The 19,953-nt window shown below is 39.0% G+C and overlaps 3 protein-coding genes across 3 annotated transcripts; 2 read left to right on the top strand and 1 right to left on the bottom strand.

The window, feature by feature from the left end:
* The first annotated feature begins 224 nt into the window (after positions 1-224).
* On the top strand, positions 225-7,728 carry setdb2 (SET domain bifurcated histone lysine methyltransferase 2). The gene is made up of 10 exons (XM_086067417.1): positions 225-658; positions 746-859; positions 935-1,030; positions 2,138-2,256; positions 2,321-2,587; positions 3,728-4,053; positions 4,294-4,463; positions 5,296-5,645; positions 7,306-7,394; positions 7,480-7,728. The coding sequence occupies exons 1-10, from the start codon at positions 628-630 to the stop codon at positions 7,661-7,663; spliced, it is 1,746 nt and encodes a 581-aa protein (XP_085923543.1). The 5' UTR covers positions 225-627; the 3' UTR covers positions 7,664-7,728.
* Positions 7,729-8,463: 735 nt separating this feature from the next.
* ssr4 (signal sequence receptor, delta) lies at positions 8,464-12,009 on the bottom strand. Its single transcript, XM_086067420.1, has 6 exons — positions 11,810-12,009; positions 11,186-11,304; positions 10,436-10,510; positions 10,094-10,183; positions 9,950-10,015; positions 8,464-8,801 (listed from the first exon to the last, which is right to left on the bottom strand). Exons 1-6 carry the CDS (start codon positions 11,859-11,861, stop codon positions 8,697-8,699), a joined length of 507 nt encoding a protein of 168 aa, XP_085923546.1. The 5' UTR covers positions 11,862-12,009; the 3' UTR covers positions 8,464-8,696.
* A 1,917-nt stretch (positions 12,010-13,926) lies between these two features.
* Positions 13,927-19,767, top strand: naa10 (N-alpha-acetyltransferase 10, NatA catalytic subuni). The gene is made up of 8 exons (XM_086067127.1): positions 13,927-14,096; positions 14,423-14,521; positions 14,591-14,649; positions 14,730-14,775; positions 16,285-16,400; positions 16,479-16,523; positions 16,839-16,923; positions 19,352-19,767. Exons 1-8 carry the CDS (start codon positions 14,076-14,078, stop codon positions 19,517-19,519), a joined length of 639 nt encoding a protein of 212 aa, XP_085923253.1. The 5' UTR covers positions 13,927-14,075; the 3' UTR covers positions 19,520-19,767.
* The last annotated feature ends 186 nt before the right edge of the window (positions 19,768-19,953 follow it).

Here is a 19,953-nt window from a genome sequence, read left to right as displayed (position 1 = left end):
ATGTTCGAGAATTAATAGTTATGCAGGTAACAGCTAATCAAACTATTCTCAATGAGGTTAATCACATGAGACTCGTAAATTAAATAATTTATAATTATTATTATTATAGTAATAATAAAAGAGACTAATAAAAAACGTGCTAATTATCCCTTAAAAGGAGGTACACTACCTTATTTTTACGCTTACGACTGTTTTGTTTTTTGTTGGGTCGATTTGGTGCATACATTTTGTATGTCATGATTTCCTAGGACGAAAAACAACAAACACGAACCGTTGTCTGCCAGACTAAATTCAGGGTAAAAAATAAAATACGGTGGCCGCCCGTCCGGCCGGCGTTTTATGTTTGAGGAAGACGCGCAATGCGATGCAAGTGCTGTATATATTTATTATTGGGGGTATTATGTCATTACAAACCGTTACGTTGAAGCTAAGACGATAGTTTCAGCTTCACAACTCTTTACGATTAGCGTACGGTTGCCTTTGAACTTAATTGATGTAGTTATTTTGGAAGCTAACGCTACCCAGTCGAGGAGCGCCTGCTAGCTTTGTTTAGCGTTTTTTTCCAGTTTTTTTTTTTGGATATCTAATATTTAAAAATAATAAATCCAATCGTTCACTTGTATTTAAATGGAGGACTCGTTCGATCATCGAGATGTTGGTGAGATTTCTCTTGAATGAAAGTAACCATTTGTGTACAGATTGACTTTTATTTGACTGATTTATTCATTCATAATGCGTTTGCTAGATCGGGCCAAATCTTTCTGGGCTAAGGAGAATGTGGATCAGGTGTTTAGTTTTATGTTCAAGCACCTGGAGCATCTGAGGGAAGTCCTGAGGGCCAACACGGCAACCGACAAAGGTTTTCTCCGTCCGGTTATTTTTCTTGGCATTTCGTTTTTAGTTTCCTGTCTGACGTTTTCTTCTGTGCCATTAGAAAAAGCTCAGGCTCTGAAGATACTCGATTGCCTGGAGTGGACGGTTCAGTCTCCTGTGGTCGGCACTCCGGTGGTTCGGGTGGTTGTTGGTGCAGGTAATTCACCGAGCGACCCTTGTATCCCGTTCAGGTCAAACTTGAACCGTTTTGACAACGGCAATGAAAATACAGCAAATGTCGCTCTTTGGTCGTGAAATTTGATGACTTTTCCTAAAGTGGCCCAAAATACACTCAAATACATGCTTAGACCTTAGTGTACGCCTAGTTGCCTAGCAAAATGAAATTCAAATTAACAATTGTGTTTTTGAATCAAGAAAAAAAAGAAGATGGCAGCAAATATGTACATGCCATTAATGTGTGTATTTTTTGGTGAGATAGTTGTGAGTGAGGGTGGATAACTGGTTAGCACGTCCGCCTCCCAGTGCAAAGGTTGTAAGATCAAGTCCTGGCTTCGGCCTTCCTGGGTGGAGTTTGCATGTTCTCCCCGTGCTTGCGTGGGTTTTCTCCGGGTACTCCGATTTCCTCCCACATTCCAAAAACATGCATGGCAGGTGAATTGGACACTCCAAATTGTCCATAGGTGTGATTGTGAGTATGGTTGTTCGTCACTGTGTGCCCTGCGATTGGCTGGCAACCAGTTCAGGGTGTACCCCGCCTACTGCCCGAAGCCAGCTGGGATAGGCTCCAGCAACCCCCGCGACCCTTGTGAGGACAATCGGTACAGAAAATGGATGGATGGATAGTTGTGAGTGTTCAAGAGGAACCTTGAAACAGTTTTAGGAAACTTTCTGTTTCTACCGCATTCGCCACATTTTCACAAGTGGAGTGTCTAATAATAAACAAAGTATCACTTTATTTGAGCACGTGCTCGGGAAAGAAGACCATAAGCTCATGAAGAAAACTGAGCTGACATTTCAGCTGTGAAAAAGGTACCTGGTTTGATTTTCTATCGGAGATCCGACAACATGTTACTTGACAGCAGATGCTGTAATCCAAAATGAGTCTTTCCCTTTCCTCTGAAACATGGGATAGGGTGTAATCATTCCATTATTGTTCGATGTCAGATAGCCCATGAAAACATCTATTCATAACTTGATAGGCAGTTATGAGGCTATTCCTGACCTGCGACATTTTATGTGTGCATGAATAAAATGAGCATTATATAAGGTGTCAAATGAACTCTTGACTTTGTTACCTGCTCAGACAATGAGCGGGAGCACCACAGCCCCACGCCCACGCCACCTCCGTCAGCCATTGAAGATCTGCTGCTGTCTCCTCTGCTGCCCAGTCAGCCGCCGTACAAGCTGCACACGTGCTGCAAGGTAAGAAGATCCAGCTGACCGCCAACATTCACTTCCTGTTCTGAATCTGCTTTTCCCGCTCTAGATGTGCCTGCCTTGTTTGCAAGGCAAGCATCCGTCCGCCCTGCCGTATTGGGCTCAGAACCCGCTCAAGGTCCCGCTGCTGTGCGGTTTCAAGAGGATGGTGGCGCGGCCACTGATGTGCGACGATCAGCAGAAAGATGGCGAAGATGAGGAGGAAGATGAAGGCCACTGGGACGTCGTTTACAAAGCTCCCTGTGGGCACAGCCTCCGTAACTATGACGACGTGATGCGTTTCCTGTTGACCACAGAAAGCTACCATGTTTTACAGGTTAGCTGCTTTGTATGATGCATGCATGTAGCAATGATTGTCTTTTTGTGAGTTGACAATATTTTCCTCCAGTGTACTCTTTTGAATTTGTTTTAATTAACTCATTCGCTGCCATTGACGGCTATAGACGTAAAAAAAAAATCATTGTAACTAGTTTCTATCAGTTTGACATTTTTTCCCACTTTTGTTAACAAAAGTATGCAAACCGAGTTTTTTGTTGTTGTATTAAAATAGATAGTGAAGTCATGCGATTAATTACGTTTCAAAATTGTAATCTTCTGACACCCCTAATTTTTTCTTTTTTTTTCTTTAAAAAAACATGCAAAAAAATGTAATTACATTTTTTTGTTGAAAAGATTACTATAAATTAGGGACATCAGGCGATTAAAATTTGTAATCGTAATTAATTACATGACTTCACTAGTTAACTCACAATTAATATTTTTTTTATATCTGTTGTAAATGTACAAAAAAATAATGTATTTTTAACAAAAACGTCTATAGCTGTCAATGGCAGTGAATGAGTTAATGCATTTGCACCATTATTTGCCTTTTTGTATACATGAAATGTTTTGTTTTATTCTGCTCAAAAACAAATGAATAATGACACAGCATAATTTTTCCCGCCGCGTAGTAATGTGGTTGGTCGGGAATCACTTCTCTACCAGCCACTAGGGGTGTTCGGCAATATATCGCAATATTACAGCGCGCAATTCTCGAATCGATTTTTAAACATCCATTTTTTATTGTAATATTCAACAAAACGTCTTACTTAGGGTTAGGATTTACACATTAAGCATGGAAGAATGTTATATTAATGGACCATTAAGCCTTAATATTTTTATTTCAGTGCTGCTCAAACATGTAACAGACTGCAACCTGAATTTTCAGATAAATAAATAACATTTCATACAAATCTTACAGTTAACTGATTAGTATTTTCAAAATTTGAGTTTTAAAAATTCGCAATAATCAATTTATAGATGTGTATCGGGATTAATCGGTATCGAATCGAATCGTGACCTATGAATCGTGATGTGAATCGAATCGACAGGGACTAGGCAATTCGCACCCCTACAAGCCACCAAAGGTTTTTTGTGTGATGGATTTTCAAATGATCTGTCTTGCTGTTGCCTCCAGCTGGACTATTTCTCCTTCAACATGGCGGTGCAGTTGGACCCTCCCACAGTCCAGGAAAGCCAGCCCCCGGAGATAGACCTGAGTCGCGGATCTGAGCCAACCCCGGTGGAGCTGTGCGTGGGTCCCGACGATTCCCGGCCATCTGAATTCCGCTACAGGAAGGAGCGCTGGCCACATGGCTGCTTCCTGACCCGGGGTCCCGTGTTTGACGCTTGCTGTGAGTGTACCGATGGATGCTTGGACGCACAAAGCTGCGCCTGCATCGCCATGACGGGGGCAGACAACCATTACAACTATCAGAGACTCTCCCACCCTGTGGCGTCGGGGTGAGTTGAACACAAACAAATTGGAAACTGCAGCAGTCAACGGCCACTGAGAATTTACAATTAAGAAAGAAAAAAAAATCGAGCTACGATACCAATTACTTACCCTTGTTACACTTTTACACAGTACAGTGTTTGTAGTGTTTTCTAATTTGCATTTGACCCTATTTTGTAGTATCAGCTCCATGAATGCCAATAAACAATAAAGGCTTTCTGTTGTGTTTTTGTTTTCTCTAACTTCAGATTGTTTGAGTGCGGGCCGTGGTGCAGCTGCGATCGGGCTCGTTGTCAGAATCGACTCGTCCAGAGAGGAATCCGAGTCCGTCTCCAAGTTTTCTGGACGGAGCGTTGTGGTTGGGGTGTGCGCTGCTGTGATGACTTGGACGCGGGGACGTTTGTGTGCATATATGCAGGTGACACAAACAATTAGGGGTGGGAATCTTTGAATGTCTCACAATTCGATTCAGATTTTTGGGTCTGCGATTCGATTCAGAACCAATTTTCAATTAAGAACGATTTTCGATTCAAAAGGATTTGATTGACAACGATTTTTGCTTCAATCTATAGGTGAGTAAGGAATTGTAATGATCTCCTCCAGTCTCACTCGCTAATGCTAATTAGCGCGCTACTCGTGGCACTTTTATCCCTCAAAAGAGCGGCTCCACACTGCAAAAAAACAACTTTTATTGGAATAACTTGATCGTGACTTTTTCCTTCAACTCGCTAATGTGGCTACAACTTAACAGTGTATTAGACCGCGTGGAACCACACTGCCCCTAAGTGTCCAAATCGGGTACAACATGAACAGCGCTCCAAATAAAGGCACACAGACAAAGGCAAGACAGTATAAAATAAAATCGATTTTGGGACATTTAAAATCGATTCTGAATCGTACAAAATGAGAATCTTATGAGAATCGATTTTTTTGGCACAACCCTACAAACAATACTTTTTAGGCTACGTTCACATGATGCTACTGCAGCCCCGTTTCTTCGAAACATAGTGTGCTGTCGGATCTTGGCCTTTTTTGTCCTCCTTTTCAAGAAATTTGAAAGTTCTTGCCATGGATCCACAGGCCTGTTATGTCCAACTGTATTGTCTCCTGACACTCCCGCTTTGTCTGTTGTCGCCTAAAACGGGGCTTCCGTGGCCACCAGCAACAGCAACAAAAACAGATCAGTGAATGTAACTTTACAGGCTCAATTAAAATGATTGGATACAAAACTAAATTTGTGACATCCCCAGGTGTGATCCTGCAAAGGGCCCAGCGGCCCATTGAGGCTCCACCCCCAAAACAGTCCAGAGTGGACCTGCCATCAGATGACGAGGTGGAGGTGGTGACCGAGTGGCTGGCACCCCCCGTAGTGGAGGGGAGCAACTTGCTGAAAAAAAACCCTGACTTCCCAACTTTGTCGCCCCTGCACGTTCCAGTCATCCAGAGACCCGCCGAGGTCAACGCAAATCAGAACAAAGACAAGACCAAGAAAGCTTCGGCATCATCAAACCATGAAAGGAGTTTGAAGAGGGTCGTACAATCAGAGGACGTTTATTTGGTGGACGGCAGAAAGGAAGGAAACGTGAGCCGCTTCCTCAATGTAAGTATTTATTTTATTTTATTTTATTTTTTTACAATATGTTCTATACTATGGAGATCCAAAACTGCCCAAATTCAAAATAAATAAATGACTAAAAGTGAAAATAAAAACGGATATTAAAAAAGGAATTCAAAAATGAAATCCCCAAAAATAAATAGAAATGGAAATCAAAACAGATGGTTGTTCATCTCTGTGTGCCCTGCGATTGGCTGGCAACCAGTTCATGGGATAGGCTCCAGCACCCCCGCGACCTTTGTGAGGACAAGCGGTTAAGAAAATGGATAGATGAATGGATGGAAATAAAACAACTATATATATATATATATATATATATATATATATATATATATATATATATATATATATATATATATATATATATATATATATATATATATATATATATATATATATACTAGAGCTGTCAAACGATGATTTTTTTTTAAATCAGATTAATCACATCTTCGAATTTGGATTAATCATGATTAATCACTTAATAAAAAAGGCTTTTTATCAACATTTTTTCCCCGCCAAATTTGAAGCGCACCGGTTATGTGTTAATTTTTTTTACACTTAATGTAATGAGGACGTCTTCAAAAAAATTGTATCCACTGCGCACGCTCATCCTCCTCATTTTCTAATCAGTTAATTACTTGCAAAATTTAAAATGGGGAAAAAATGACCCCAATATTTTGAGATTAACAAATATTCTAAATGTGATACGCAAACATTTATTAAATGCTTTACTTTAATGCATGTAATTATCATCCGCTGTCATGCTAAAGGATAATCCATGGTAAAAATTAATAGTGCGTTAATTCATGATTGATGCGATAATTTCTTGTGATGAATTAATCAGTTAATGCATTAACTTTGACAGCACTAATATATACATAAATTAATACATTTGTATTTAATTTTTGAATTATATTTTTTATATTCCTTTTTATTTTCACTTTTAGTCATTTATTTATTTTGAATTTTGCCCGTTTTGGTCCATACTGGACGAAATGTTATTCAAATGAGGGGGCGGTCCTAAGCATGTCTTGGGTTGGACTCCGTCTTTTGCAAACTACTTTTCATTGGTCGAGTGAGCTCGGCGAAGAAGTCTTGCAGTATACACCAAAACTGCCAAAATAACAAATAAAATAAATGATTATTTTATTTTTAATTTATATTTATTTTTGGGGATTTAATTTTCACTTTTAGTCATTTATTTATTTACCTTTTGAATTACTAGTCTCAACATGGTATTCTGGTTAATATTGTGTTAGTGGAGTATGAGTTAAGGAGTCAAATTCAGCCATTTTTAACATCTATAGTTCTCAGGTTAACAACCAATCACAGCGCAGCTTCAGAAAACAGGTGGGCTCTGATTGGTCGTTGCCTGAGCACTGAGCAACATTGATGTCATCTTCAGTCGACAGCAAGTGGCAAAATGTCCGCCCGAGATGGATAAAAATGGCTGGAATTTGCTTCCTAACTCATATTCCACAAATGTGATATTCATCTGAATGTCATGTTTAGACGAGTGAGGTCATATTTGACATATTATTGTCAAGAAATGTTTAAGGTTGACTTCCATTTTAAGATTTGTCGCAAACCTTTTTCCAGTACGCATCACTTTTGATATTGAGCATTTCCGTCTCGTTTCCTGCAGCACAGTTGCCAGCCGAACCTTTTCATTCAGAACGTCTTCACTGACTCGCACGACCCCAACTTTCCCATCGTCGCCTTCTTCACCAACAGGTAAGAAGAGAACAAGTGGCACGGGCGTAATCTGTACGTTGAGGGGATCGAGTAAACCTCGTGTGTGGCTTTTTGTGCGTGTCAGTGTGGTGAAGGCAGGCACAGAACTGACGTGGAATTATTCGTCCGACGCCGACGCGGTGTCGCTGGCCCAACAACAGGAAGTGCCCTGCGTGTGTGGCGCTGATGGCTGCCTGGGCCAATTCCTGGAGGAGAACCTTTGTGAAACATGTGAGCTTGGATTTCGTGACACTATGGAGCAGACGTGACCACGGCACCTTGAAGCCGCTTCCACTTTTTTAATGTCATTTCGTAATAAAATGTGAGAAAAGTCGAGAGTTGCAGGTGACATCCTCTGGCTGTAGAATCAGGTGGGATACATGCAACGCTATGAAAATAGTAGTATACAAATTAGGGGTGTCAAAATGAGTGCGCTCATTTTGAGTTAATTTAAAGTTCCTTTAATGCCACTAATTGTTTGAATGCGCGATTAATGGCCGCCCCTTACTTGGAAAGCCTGTACTGGGGGAATTCCAGTCGCAACAAAGCGACACAACCACTTTAAAATTTAGCAGTGATAAATGTAATAATGCATCTCTTTGTGGAAACTGGGTTCAAGATGTATTTTACAATTTTAAAAATGTGCAGATATCACAAGGAACAGTTTCATGTTGAAGATTAGATAATAATATGAAAAGAAAAATGCACTGAGCTGTCTCCAACGTCTTACAAATGCAATGATGCCATCTAGTGGTAGAATTATGACCAACACAAATCATTATCACACTCGTTTACAGTACAATTAATTCTCAATTTAACGAATTTATGAAATTACTGTATCGATGACTAAAAGATGCAGCCATATTTCTATTTGACATTTTTTCCACTTTTATCAACATTTAAATTTAGAACAGATATAAAATGTGCGATTAATCGTGAGTTAACTATTGAAGTCATGCGATTAATTACAAATAAAAAAAATTATAAATATAATAAATATCCCATGATGAAATCAGACGCACGTCGCACAGCTTCCAATCCAAGTGCACTATTGAAGGTAAGAAATGAATTACTGTCGCCCAAAATAATTCATTTATTGATTTGACGTGTCAGCTTACCAAGCATTCCATCTTGGTGGCCTGAGAATGAAAAGAACTGATGCAAAAGTCCATCAGAGCACATACAGACACAGTCTGAATAGAAAAACAAAACAAAAATCCTACAGACTGCTGACCGTCTCTGAATCCAAAGCAGATGTTTGCAGCGGTATTCAGTCTTTGAAAATCCAAGTGCGGATGTCGTTTACGCTTGGATGGTGTTCTTGGCGCTAAAGGCCACGTAGTACAGAAGGATTCCCACGAGGGCCGCCACCACCTCGGTGGAAACCCACGGGCCGCTCCACACTCCCTGAAGTCACAATGACAAAAACGTCACAACAACTAGTCAGCTCACCGCTAACTTCAATTTAGAACATCACAAAAGGTGGACAATCTGTGGCCCGCCGATTATAATCGGTTATTGCCCTTCAAACAGGCCAAATGACCGATTGTTTTCCCTTTAAAATGTTATACTGTAATCGAAGAAAACCAAAGTTTCCGACGCTGTGAAAGTACCCTGAATGCACCATTGTTGCTTGTGTAGAATTAGCAACGAGCAAGTGTGTAGCGTATGTGAATTTGTTGTCCCGAAAACATCCTCTAAGCTGTTTAATGACACCCCAATTGGAGTTGCCTGTAAAACTATAAACACACGGCAATAAGATTTACATCCACTGTATATTTAAATACAAAACATGCTTCGTTTTTAAAACATCGCTAGCCTTGCGCTAATGCTAAAGTGAATGGAGGATCCCATTCAAATGCGAAAGTGAAGTTAGCATCGACTTCGGGCGTGTTTTTCCTTCAAATAACGAATATTCACACACAAATGCTGTGCGAATACATACCCACCGGTAAGATAACAAAGCATAAATTCTTCCCAATTTGTGAAAAACGAGTTATTTTAATAGGATTCAATCGCATTATGCATTTTTGTTTTTAAATAATCGGCAGATCAAAAATCGGCATCGGTCTCAAAAAATGCAGTTTGGGCCCTAAAAAAAACTTCTTCTTTTTTTTGTATAGTATGACCCGGCCAGGGATTGAACCCACAACCTCCCAGACTAAGGGCGGACACTCTACCACAAGGCCACTGAGACGGTTTTAATTTTAGACTACGTGGTCACACAACTAGCTTGATACAACATGGAGTTTGAAACGAATTTAAAAGTAGAACGATTCGATTCGATTCGGCTCAAATTGAGAATGTATTATATCTGTATCTGTGTTGCAACCTGCTGATGACATTCTGTGACAATCAATGGCCACGACCTTTAAAGAAACACCTGTTATATATTTTACCATTCGTCAGTGAGTTGTGCGAAAAGCACTGAACTGTTAAACAGTTAAACGTGCACTCAAAAGTTTACACAAAATCAATTCTAGCAGACCTGTAATAGTATTGTTGAGGTTCACGCTTGACGTGAAGCTTCAGTGAACAAAAGAGACGAGACTCACCCTGTGGTCCACGTTGACGGAGAATAGCGGCTGGATGGCGTTCACGTCTTCATTGTTTCTCTGGGCCTACAAAACACATCAATTGTTAGTCAAAAAAAAGGAAAAAAAAAGCTAAATGACTCAAAGTTAGCATCTGGTGCTAACCTTGCGCAGTGAGCTGTAGGACTCCTCGTCGAAGAATTTGACCTGGTAAGTTCCTGAGCTGGCCTGCTTGTGAGGAAAACTCCAGGATACCTACCATCAAGTCAAAGGAAGGAAACGCAAAGCGATCGGAATGGTGAGGTCAGTACTTACTGTCAGTCAAAACAGCATTATTCCTAGAGCTATTCTAATGACAGGGATTTCATTTTGGAAGTAACTTGCTTAACATCGCTTGCAATGCAACACGAAGCTAACCGTGAGCTAATTCGCTGATCACAGGTGAGATCGGAAATTCGTCGCCGGCCTGATGCGCATATCAATTGGCGTTCGAGCAATCCAACTGACCTGGTACTTGCCAACATCCTGGCCTCGGGTCACAGGAAATTGTCTTCCATTCACATCAGCATACAGAGTGACGCTCTGCAAGGTGTCACAATGGTTAACTCATTCACTGCCATTGACAACTATAGATGTCAAAAATTCATTAGAACTATTTCTATTAGTTTAACATTTTTTCCACTTCTGTTAAGTTTTTATTGTTGAGTATGAAAACCTAGAAGAGAAAAATTGAACATTTAGAACAGATATAAAATGTATGATTAATTGTGAGTTAACTAGTGAAGTCATGCCATTAATTACGAAAAAAATTTAATCGCCTGACGCCACAAATTTTTTATAATCTTTTCTTCTTCTTTTTTTTAAGTAATTTTTATTATTATTATTTTTTTAATAATCTTTTCTTTTTTTAAGAAGAGATTTAAAAATGAGTGGCGTCAGGCGATTAAATGTTTTAAATCATAATTAATCGCATGACTTCGCTAGTTAACTGACAATCACAAAGTTTATATCTGTTCTAAATGTTTTTCTAGGTTTTCATACTCTTTTTTTTTAAACTAATCAAAAAAGTTCACATGAATATTTGACGTATATAGCCGTCAATGGCAGTGAATGAGTTTTAATGTTACCAGTGGTTAGCATTGCAATGGATGGATCATTAGCAGTGGTATGCGGTAGTTTTATCAATGGTTATCAACAGCTTTACGTTTCTTGGCAATGTCTCTGCTGTGTCTGCACGTCGCTTTGTTTGGAACTTACTTGCGCTCCGTTGGCACAAACCAAGCTGAGCTCCACGATAAACACAGACTCTGCGGAGATGACAGCATCCGAGGTGGTGTAGGATGACGTTGTGATGACTGGCTCTGTGCAGCTCTCTCCTGTCACAGGAAAGACACATTTGATGTACGTTACAATCGGACGCACAATAGTTATGTGAATATGTTCATATGTTCATATCACGTGATTATTCCAAATCCTACTACCAGTACACTCTTTGTCCTCACTACTTGTAAGACAAGCCAGTTGTGAAACAACTATTTTTCTATTACTGTATGTCAAAACTTCTAGCTAAAAAAAACTTCAAAACTTCACTTTTAGTACTGCGGGTGAAGCGCTAGATGTTAATGGTGTAGTTCACAATGTCGCTAGTGGTACTAATAGCATGCGTTTGACAATGCTGGACAGTTTTGCCTCACTCGTTGCCTACTCTTATTCAGAATTATCTTATCAGAAGGGGACAAGGAGCGCACTATGTACATGGACAGTAAGACTATGGAATGCTCGGGATGGCTTTCATTGAAACACTTTGTTCCAGTAGTAGCTCATTAGCGAACTAGCATTTGAAAAGCTATGTCGCCCTATTGCGGGGAACGTCAATCTTACCCGAGCAGGCAACCACGAGCAGGGCCAAGAATGCAGCAGCTATTCGGATCATTGTAGCTTTCGGCGCTTTACGCGTTTTGAGGTGAAGTGTTGCTCTGGTAAATTTCTACTGCAACGCTGCCTGTTCGGTGACTGTAGACGGGGGAAGAGGAAAGGAAGTCCGCTAGTCCACATCAGCAAAAGCACGCCTGCCACGCGTCGCACTAACGTAGCGCATAAAGGCCACGTCATCAGACGGTAACAAAAACCATGCAGAATAATACAAAAACAAAACAACTCCACATATATTTTCATTTATTCGATAGACTGCTAACCACAACGCTTTGCACATTATATTTGTTTTCAATTAAATAAACAAAAACGGACGTGTTCAAATTGAATTATGTTACCAAATCTCAGAAACATCAACAATCGTTCGCTCATCTCCATATTCACTATATGGATTTTTATATACAGTTACACCCCTGCATTTACATTTAACATTGACCCTATTCCATATTGGGCTGTGGTCACGTTTGTTCTCTAGACAAATTCCGTTTATTTGCATTGCCTATTCTTGTGCTGTTTATCATTCTTTCATTGGAGGAAAACAACAACAACAACAACGAGGACCTCTAAAAATAAAAGTAAAGTGAAGAACATCGAAAAGGCTCCGGCCAAAACAATAGCAGTTTCACTTTGACGCCATCTGGTGGTATTGATTGCTATCAAATTATTACAATATACTGGTGTGTCAGCTGGTTCATCTTCCATATGAACAGATACATTTTAACGACATTTTTTTTTTTTTTTTTTTTTTTACAATATATTATAATATATTTTACAAAATAAATACAAACAAACAAAGCCACTTTATGTGGTGCCAAATATCAAATAATACTACAGAAACGCAAAAATGAATTTCCATATCGGCTCAATGAAACATGCATTTTCAAAATAAAACGACTGTCACGTTGCCAAATTTAGTGTTTGTAGTTTGTACGGTGTCGGTACCAGATGTGATCGGGCTGCCAGATTGTATCGGGGTCGCCTACCGATGGCGTCACGCTGCAGGATTGGCTGGAGATTATCCGTTTACAATTGTTCAATAAAGTTATTTGTAAATAAATCCAGTTGACGTCAAAACATTGGAAAGAAAATATGAAAGATGCCATTTAAATAACTAAATGTATTCACTGAAATTGTCAAAACGTAAATAAGCCTAAGAATATAAAAGCACAATACTTGAAGATTTAAGAAACGAAATAGATTGGAGCGCCGTCGAGTTTGCCGATGACGTTGGTACAGCAGCGCTAACGAAATGCGCGATTCAGACGTCTTCACTTCGGTTTGGTTTCTTTTTGAGCGGTTCACAAATCACAATACATCACAAAAATAGTCTTAATGATAATAGGACCACATCAGCAATCTAAACTGACAATATTTGTCACATCTCAGGCAATTAATTTGTGTATTTATCATTTATTCAATCTATTTTATTATTTATTCAATATATCTTGCTTTCATATTCTTAGGTTTATTTACGTTTTTACAATTTCAGCCCGTACATTTTTTTTTAATTACATCTTTAATATTTTCTTTCCAATGTTTGTCGTCAATTGGATAATTTCTAGCCAACCTTGCTTTTATATTCTTAGGTGTATTTACGTTTTTACAATTTCAGCCCGTACATTTTGTTATTTAAATTCCATCTTTAATATTTTCTTTCCAATGTTTGTCAATTGGGTAATTTCTAGCCAATCCTGTAGCGTGACGTGTTTGTTAGGCGACCTCGATACGATCTTATTTTTTTTAACTGCTTTATTTAATTAATTGAAATCAAAAGCCAAACATGGCAAACATTAAGCAAACAATTATCATCATCACAGTACACAACAATCTCACAATAACAGTAAAGGAAAAGGGGGAGAAATGCCAGAGGTCTTAAACTAAGAAATATTAAAAACACCAAAATGAGAACACAAAATTAAGGTATTGATAGCCTTATTATTTTTGGAAGTAAAGACTGACTGTAAAACCCCGATACGATCTGACAGGCCGATCGTTCGTTTAGCTTTTAATATGAATATTCATGTATGTCCTCGCATCGTCACCGGAATGGGCTGTTGCTATTATGGCAAAACGTCACACCCTCTTTCTTTCCTAGCTTTGCTAGCCACGCTATCGACAAGTTAGCTAGACCGGCTCATTAAAGTCGTGGTGTAGTCATTACTATGAATTGTTTGAGTGCTATAATCTAGTTAACGCACCACGGAAACTGAACAAGATGAATATACGAAACGCCAGGGTAAGTATGTTGCTATCATGCGTCTTCACTGATTTGTATCTTAGATAGTGTGTGCCGCTTACATAGTATGTTAGCTCAGCTAGCCGCATCGCGTTAGCCGACTAAACGTGCTGCTGTAGCATTATGACCATTATTATATCTGGATGTTTGCATACGTTATGTATGTTCTGTAAGAGGCGGTAGGTTTGTATTTATGGGCATTTGGTTTTTGCTTTTATCATGCAGAGAAGTACTCGCAGTCTATACTTACTGTGTGTGTTCAAATGCGGCTCGTTTGAATGAAACTTTCAATGAAATTGTTTGTCTTGTCTTGTCTTTCATTTCAGCCAGAGGACCTTATGAATATGCAGCACTGTAACCTGTTGTGTCTGCCAGAAAACTACCAAATGAAATACTACTTCTACCACGGATTGTCCTGGCCCCAGGTTGTCCACATTATGTCGCTATACGTTTTTCTTTTTGTATGTTTGACACTCTTGTTCCCCATGTTTCAGCTCTCATACATCGCCGAGGATGAAAATGGCAAAATAGTGGGTTACGTGCTGGCAAAAATGTAAGTGTGCTACACGTATATTGTCACCAAGATGAATAACCTTTAGTGTAAGTGGGATGATTTATTTGTTTTCATTTTAGGGAGGAAGACCCAGATGATGTGCCTCATGGACACATCACATCCCTGGTATGTCTCAGCAAGTGCTTAATGCACTTGAAGTCCGTTAGATTTATATTGTATGCTTCAAGTGAAAATCAAAACATTTTGGGGGAAGAAATTGGCACTTCACGTGATACAATTCTGATACATGTATCAGATATTTGCCAAAGAGGCATAAACGTACAGATGTGATACACAGCGTTAATTCTATTTTTTATTTTTTATTTTTTGGGCCATGCTTGTAACTGAAATCAGTCACATCTCAAACCAGCTTCCACTGCAGCACCCCAAAAAAACAGAAGGAGTAGAACTGATTGAAGGCATTTCCATTCATCTCAACTTTTGCGAGCATGTCATGGAATGATTTAAACTCAAAAGTCAAGCGACACACCAAAACACACATACAACAAATTAGAGTATGACACTAGGGACGTCAAAAATTCATTTGAACTATTTCTATTAGTTTCACTTTTTTTTTCATTTTTAACAAGAGTATGAAAACCTAGATTTTTTTATTGTACATTTAGAACAGATATAAAATTGTGATTAATCGTGAGTTAAATATTGAAGTCATGCGATTAATTACAATAAAAAAATGTAATAATCTGAAACCGTAATTTTTAATAATCTTTTCTCTTTTTTTTTAAATTAGGGGCATCAGGTGATTAAAATTTGTAATTGTAATTAGTCAAAAGACTTCACTAGTTAACTCAAGATTAACTCATTCACTGCCATTGACGGCTATAAACGTAAAAAATTAATTTGAAATATTTCTATTAGTTTAACATTTTTTCCACTTTTGTTAACACGAGTATGAAAACCCTGATTTTTTTAATTGTAAATTTAGAACAGATATAATTGATTTGATTAATCATGAGTTAACTAGTGAAGTTATGCGATTCAATTACGATAACAAATTTTAATTGCCTGACGCCCCTAATTTTTAATGATCTTTTTTTTTTTATTGTGTTAGGCGATTACATTTTTTAATTGTAATTAATTGCATGACTTCAATAGTTAACTCACAATTAATCACAAATTTTATATCTGTTCTAAATGTACAATATATTTTTTCCAGGTTTTCATACTCTAGAAAAGTGGGGGAAAAAATGTTAAACTAATAGAAATAGTTCAAATGAATTTTTTACATCTATAGCCGTCAATAGCAGTGAATGAGTTAATCATGAATTTTATATCTGTTCTAAATGTACAGTAAAAATTGTTTCTAGGTTTTCATACTCTTGTTTTCACATGTGAAACTAATAGAAATAGTTCAAATGAATTTTTGACATCTATAGCCGTCAATGGCAGTGAATGAGTTAATCTAATTCAAATTGACATTAATAAATGATGACATATTACATCACATTCACAATATTGAGGGTTAAAAATGCAATATTTTTCAAAATCATTCAGTCTTTAAAAAAAAAAAAAAAGGACGGCATTTCTAGCTTTGGGGTCATAATTTGTCGACTCTCCAAGTAGTTGAAAGTTGAACACGTCAGACAATAAGCAGTGGCCTTGGACGTCTCGCAGGCGGTGAAGCGCTCCCATCGACGTCTGGGTCTGGCTCAGAAGCTGATGGACCAGGCCAGCCGCGCCATGATCGAGAACTTCAATGCCAAATACGTCTCGCTTCACGTACGCAAAAGGTAGCGCGCACGTCCTCCCTGGAAGACGTCGGATTACAACTGCCGTGTTTTCTAACCCTTCTGTTGTCTTCACTGCAGCAACCGAGCGGCGCTGCATTTGTACTCCAACACGCTCAAGTTCCAGTAAGTCCCAAAGTGCTTCTTGCATGCTGTATGTCTGTGACGATTGTCAGTCATCCACCTCATGGAAATCCCCAAAAAGTTCCATTTCGCCGTCTGGACTTTTTAACCTTTTAGGTTAAAGTTGAAGGTTTCTTCATTTTTAAATTTTATTTGTGGAGTTCCTCTATGTTTGAGCCCATTTGTATTTCAGCAAGCAAGAAGTGAACTTGCATGTTTTTCACCTTCAAGCCATGGAATGCATCATCCACTCGTTGATTTCATGGAGAAAGTAGAACGCAAATGAGCTGTTTTTTTTTTTTTTTTGTTCCTGCGCAGAATCAGTGAAATAGAGCCCAAGTACTACGCAGATGGGGAGGATGCCTACGCCATGAAGAGAGACCTGGCCCACATGGCAGATGAGGTAGAATAGTTGTAATTAAGCAAAAAATAAAGAAAAAAAATCAAAAATTTTGCCAATTTTCTGACATCTTACGGACCAAGCCAGTTTCTACACTGTCAATTTGAATTGATTGATGAATCAGGTATCTGAACTATTCATGGATTCATGAATCAATTAATCCGATTATTATTATTTTTTAAACCTGTTTAGTTTCCATCCTTTTATTCAAAGATAGGCCATTAATTCAAATTGACAGTGCAGAACATGCGCAAGCAACTAAGTAAATTGATGCAGTTACTGGTTCGGCCATGTCAGAAAATCGATGTATTCAAAGCGGCAGCAGGGTCCGTTTCACAAAGCAGGTTCAACGAACACTGAGACTGAACAGAGAGTTGACAACCTCAGATGGGGAACTCTGCGTTTTCCGTTCCAGGACAGCTGATTCGAGCTAGTTTTAGCAAAACAGAGTATTTTCACCTGGAGTTACCGCCACACAAAAAAAACCCACTTCAATGGAGCCCGATTCGACGAGTCACATCCGCGTTTTTTTTGTTTTACCCCTCTCAAACTGGAAATCATAACGCGATCATATGGCAAATTTGAACATGTCTTTAGAGAAAAAAAAATGTAACACCGCAGCAGCTGCAAAAAAGATGGAGGGGCGTGGGAAAATGTTGCTGCTCAGTTCAATGCGTAAATTTAAATGTAATCCTTTGCAATCATAATAATATTACAGGAGAAACCTGTTGAATGGTAGCTTCATTCATTCATTTATTTCATTTTGGTGCAATACTGCGGGGGAGAAGCGCACTTGACTTGAGATGAAATACAAAAAGCTATAAATCTAAAAACATGATCCAATCTGGTATAAGAAGAAAACGGAGCGCAACACACAAAACATGCTGTGATGTGAGCGCATATACGGCTGGTAATGTTGCAAATGTAAGGACGGATTAAGTTGTGCATGGAGATGATGGACTGTGATGTGAAACGGTACCGCTCAAAAAGATAATGGTCCGGAAATGCCAGCATATCTGTCTGATAACAATCTCGCGAGGAATATTTAATTCCCTGCGCAATAAAGCAGCACCTTCATCAATGGGGTCGTTGTCAAAAGGACGTCATGTTGGTGGCAAAAAAGGAATTTACGCAAAAAGTCGCCCCAGCGGACTGAATGAATGAGGAAATTAAATGTGTGTGGCTGAAAGGAGGCGGGTACAGGGAAAAAGTTGAGGTTCATCGTGAGAACCTGTCACCGACCAGGTTCGGTTCATGGAACATGTTACTTAGGGGTGTGCCAAAAAATCGATTCTCTTAAGAATCGCGATTCTCATTTAGTACGATTCGGAATCGATTTTAAATGTCCCCTAATCGATTTTATTTAAATTATTTTATACTGTCTTCCCTTTGTTTGTGTGTGCCTTTATTCGGAGCGCTGTTCATGTTGTACCCGATTTGGCCACTTAGGAGCAGTGTGGTTCCACGCGGTTTAATACACTGTTAAGTCGTAGCCACATTAGAGAGTAGAAGGAAAAAGTCACGATCAAGTTATTCCAATAAAAGTAGTTTTTTTGCAGCGTGGAGCCGTTCTTTTGAGTGATAAAAGTGCCGCGAGTAGCGCGCAATTAGCATTAGCGAGTCGGACTGGAGTAGATTATTACAATTCTTTGAACATCTATAAATTGAAGCAAAAATCATTGTCAATCAAATCATTTTGAATCGAAAATCGATTCTGAATCGAATCGCACACCCAAAAACCGGAATCGAATCGAATCGAATCGAATCGTGAGACATTCAAAGATTCCCACCCCTAATGTTACTACGGTAACTGACCGACAGCTTAAAAAAACCTCTTTTTATGAAACAGGCTAGAGTTACCTCCTTTTTCTCTGGTTTCTGTTACCTCCCTTTCCGAAAACGGAAAACGCAGAGTTTCCCACATTTCAGGGTTTATTGACTCAGGGTTGTCGCTAAACCTGCTTTGTAAAATGGACGCCCAGAAGTTTACTAAGATAATCAGACGGCTTTCATGGAGGACTAAACAATTCTGAGAATATTTACTATTGAGGCTGAAATTCCAAGGATTTGGACAATTTGGACAAAAAAGGCCTCTTAATGAACTCACTGTTCATCGTTACTTTATATCATCATTATATCATTATTATTATTATATATATATAATGATATTGATTCATTAAGATTAATTTCTAACGTCATTCATTCATGGATTCATTTGATCATTGAGTAATCATTGCACCTCTACTCAAAATGCTGACATATAATGTTTGTATACTTAAAAAAAACAAAAATAAAAAAATACCATGATGTCTTAAAAATCTACAGTGGAGCGGAATTTCACTTGCTTACAGCGGCAAGCGTAACCGTGGGATGAGCACATGTAGAATCTGATTGCGGTGTGATTTTTGTATGTGACCGTGGCGTCCCTTAGCTGAGAAAGCCTGGCCCACGCCTGCCGGGTCAGGAGGCGCCATCGGGTTCCGCCGACCCGGACAGAGAAAATGAACGCGACAGCGGCGGAGAGAGCAAAGAGCTGAGCGAAGTCAGCGAGGCGACCGAGAGCACGGACGTCAAAGATTCCTCTTCGGATTCTCAATGACGCTCATGGACTGTTGTTGGTTTTTTAAAGGAAAGAAAAGAGGAAAACAAGTTCTTATCTTTCTTTTCTTTTTTATCGCCCTGACAATGACAATGTGCTCACCATCGGGACGTGATGCTGAACTTTGACACGTTTGTTTTCTTTTCTTTTGCTGTACACTCTGGTCTGCCCAAGCAATACACTGAAGCTAATTAGGATACCGTACAATAGCGTAATGAATCATTTGAATAAACATATTGGGAAATGAAGACCTGACTGTGTTGGCCAGTTCTTAAGACAAATCAATAAATACTGAAAACTGGGCCATTAGTAATAATGCTGATGGATGACATGAAGCTCCTCACTTCAACATTTTGGTGCCATCTTGTGGCATCTGGGGTGTACTGACGTACAAGACGAGATCCACCCTGAAAACAGACAAGGTTATCATTAAT

This window comes from Leptonotus elevatus, chromosome 2, assembly GCF_054856555.1.
Source record: "Leptonotus elevatus isolate MCC_2025b chromosome 2, RoL_Lele_1.0, whole genome shotgun sequence".
Taxonomy (NCBI): Eukaryota; Metazoa; Chordata; class Actinopteri; order Syngnathiformes; family Syngnathidae; genus Leptonotus; species Leptonotus elevatus.
The sequence above is the reverse complement of the archived record's forward strand: the minus strand, read 5'-3'. Positions and strand labels throughout refer to the sequence as shown.

Coding starts and splice junctions, on each gene's coding strand:
- setdb2 (XM_086067417.1), top strand. CDS start 628: ATGGAGGACTCGTTCGATCATCGAGATGTTG. Junction 2,257..2,320: donor AGCTGCACACGTGCTGCAAG/GTAAGAAGATCC, acceptor TTCCCGCTCTAG/ATGTGCCTGCCTTGTTTGCA. Junction 5,646..7,305: donor ACGTGAGCCGCTTCCTCAAT/GTAAGTATTTAT, acceptor CGTTTCCTGCAG/CACAGTTGCCAGCCGAACCT.
- ssr4 (XM_086067420.1), bottom strand. CDS start 11,861: ATGATCCGAATAGCTGCTGCATTCTTGGCCCTGCTCGTGGTTGCCTGC. Junction 11,305..11,809: donor GCTCGTGGTTGCCTGCTCGG/GTAAGATTGACG, acceptor TTCCTGTGACAG/GAGAGAGCTGCACAGAGCCA. Junction 10,016..10,093: donor CCTACAGCTCACTGCGCAAG/GTTAGCACCAGA, acceptor TGTGTTTTGTAG/GCCCAGAGAAACAATGAAGA.
- naa10 (XM_086067127.1), top strand. CDS start 14,076: ATGAATATACGAAACGCCAGG. Junction 14,776..16,284: donor ATGGACACATCACATCCCTG/GTATGTCTCAGC, acceptor GACGTCTCGCAG/GCGGTGAAGCGCTCCCATCG. Junction 16,924..19,351: donor TGGCCCACATGGCAGATGAG/GTAGAATAGTTG, acceptor GGCGTCCCTTAG/CTGAGAAAGCCTGGCCCACG.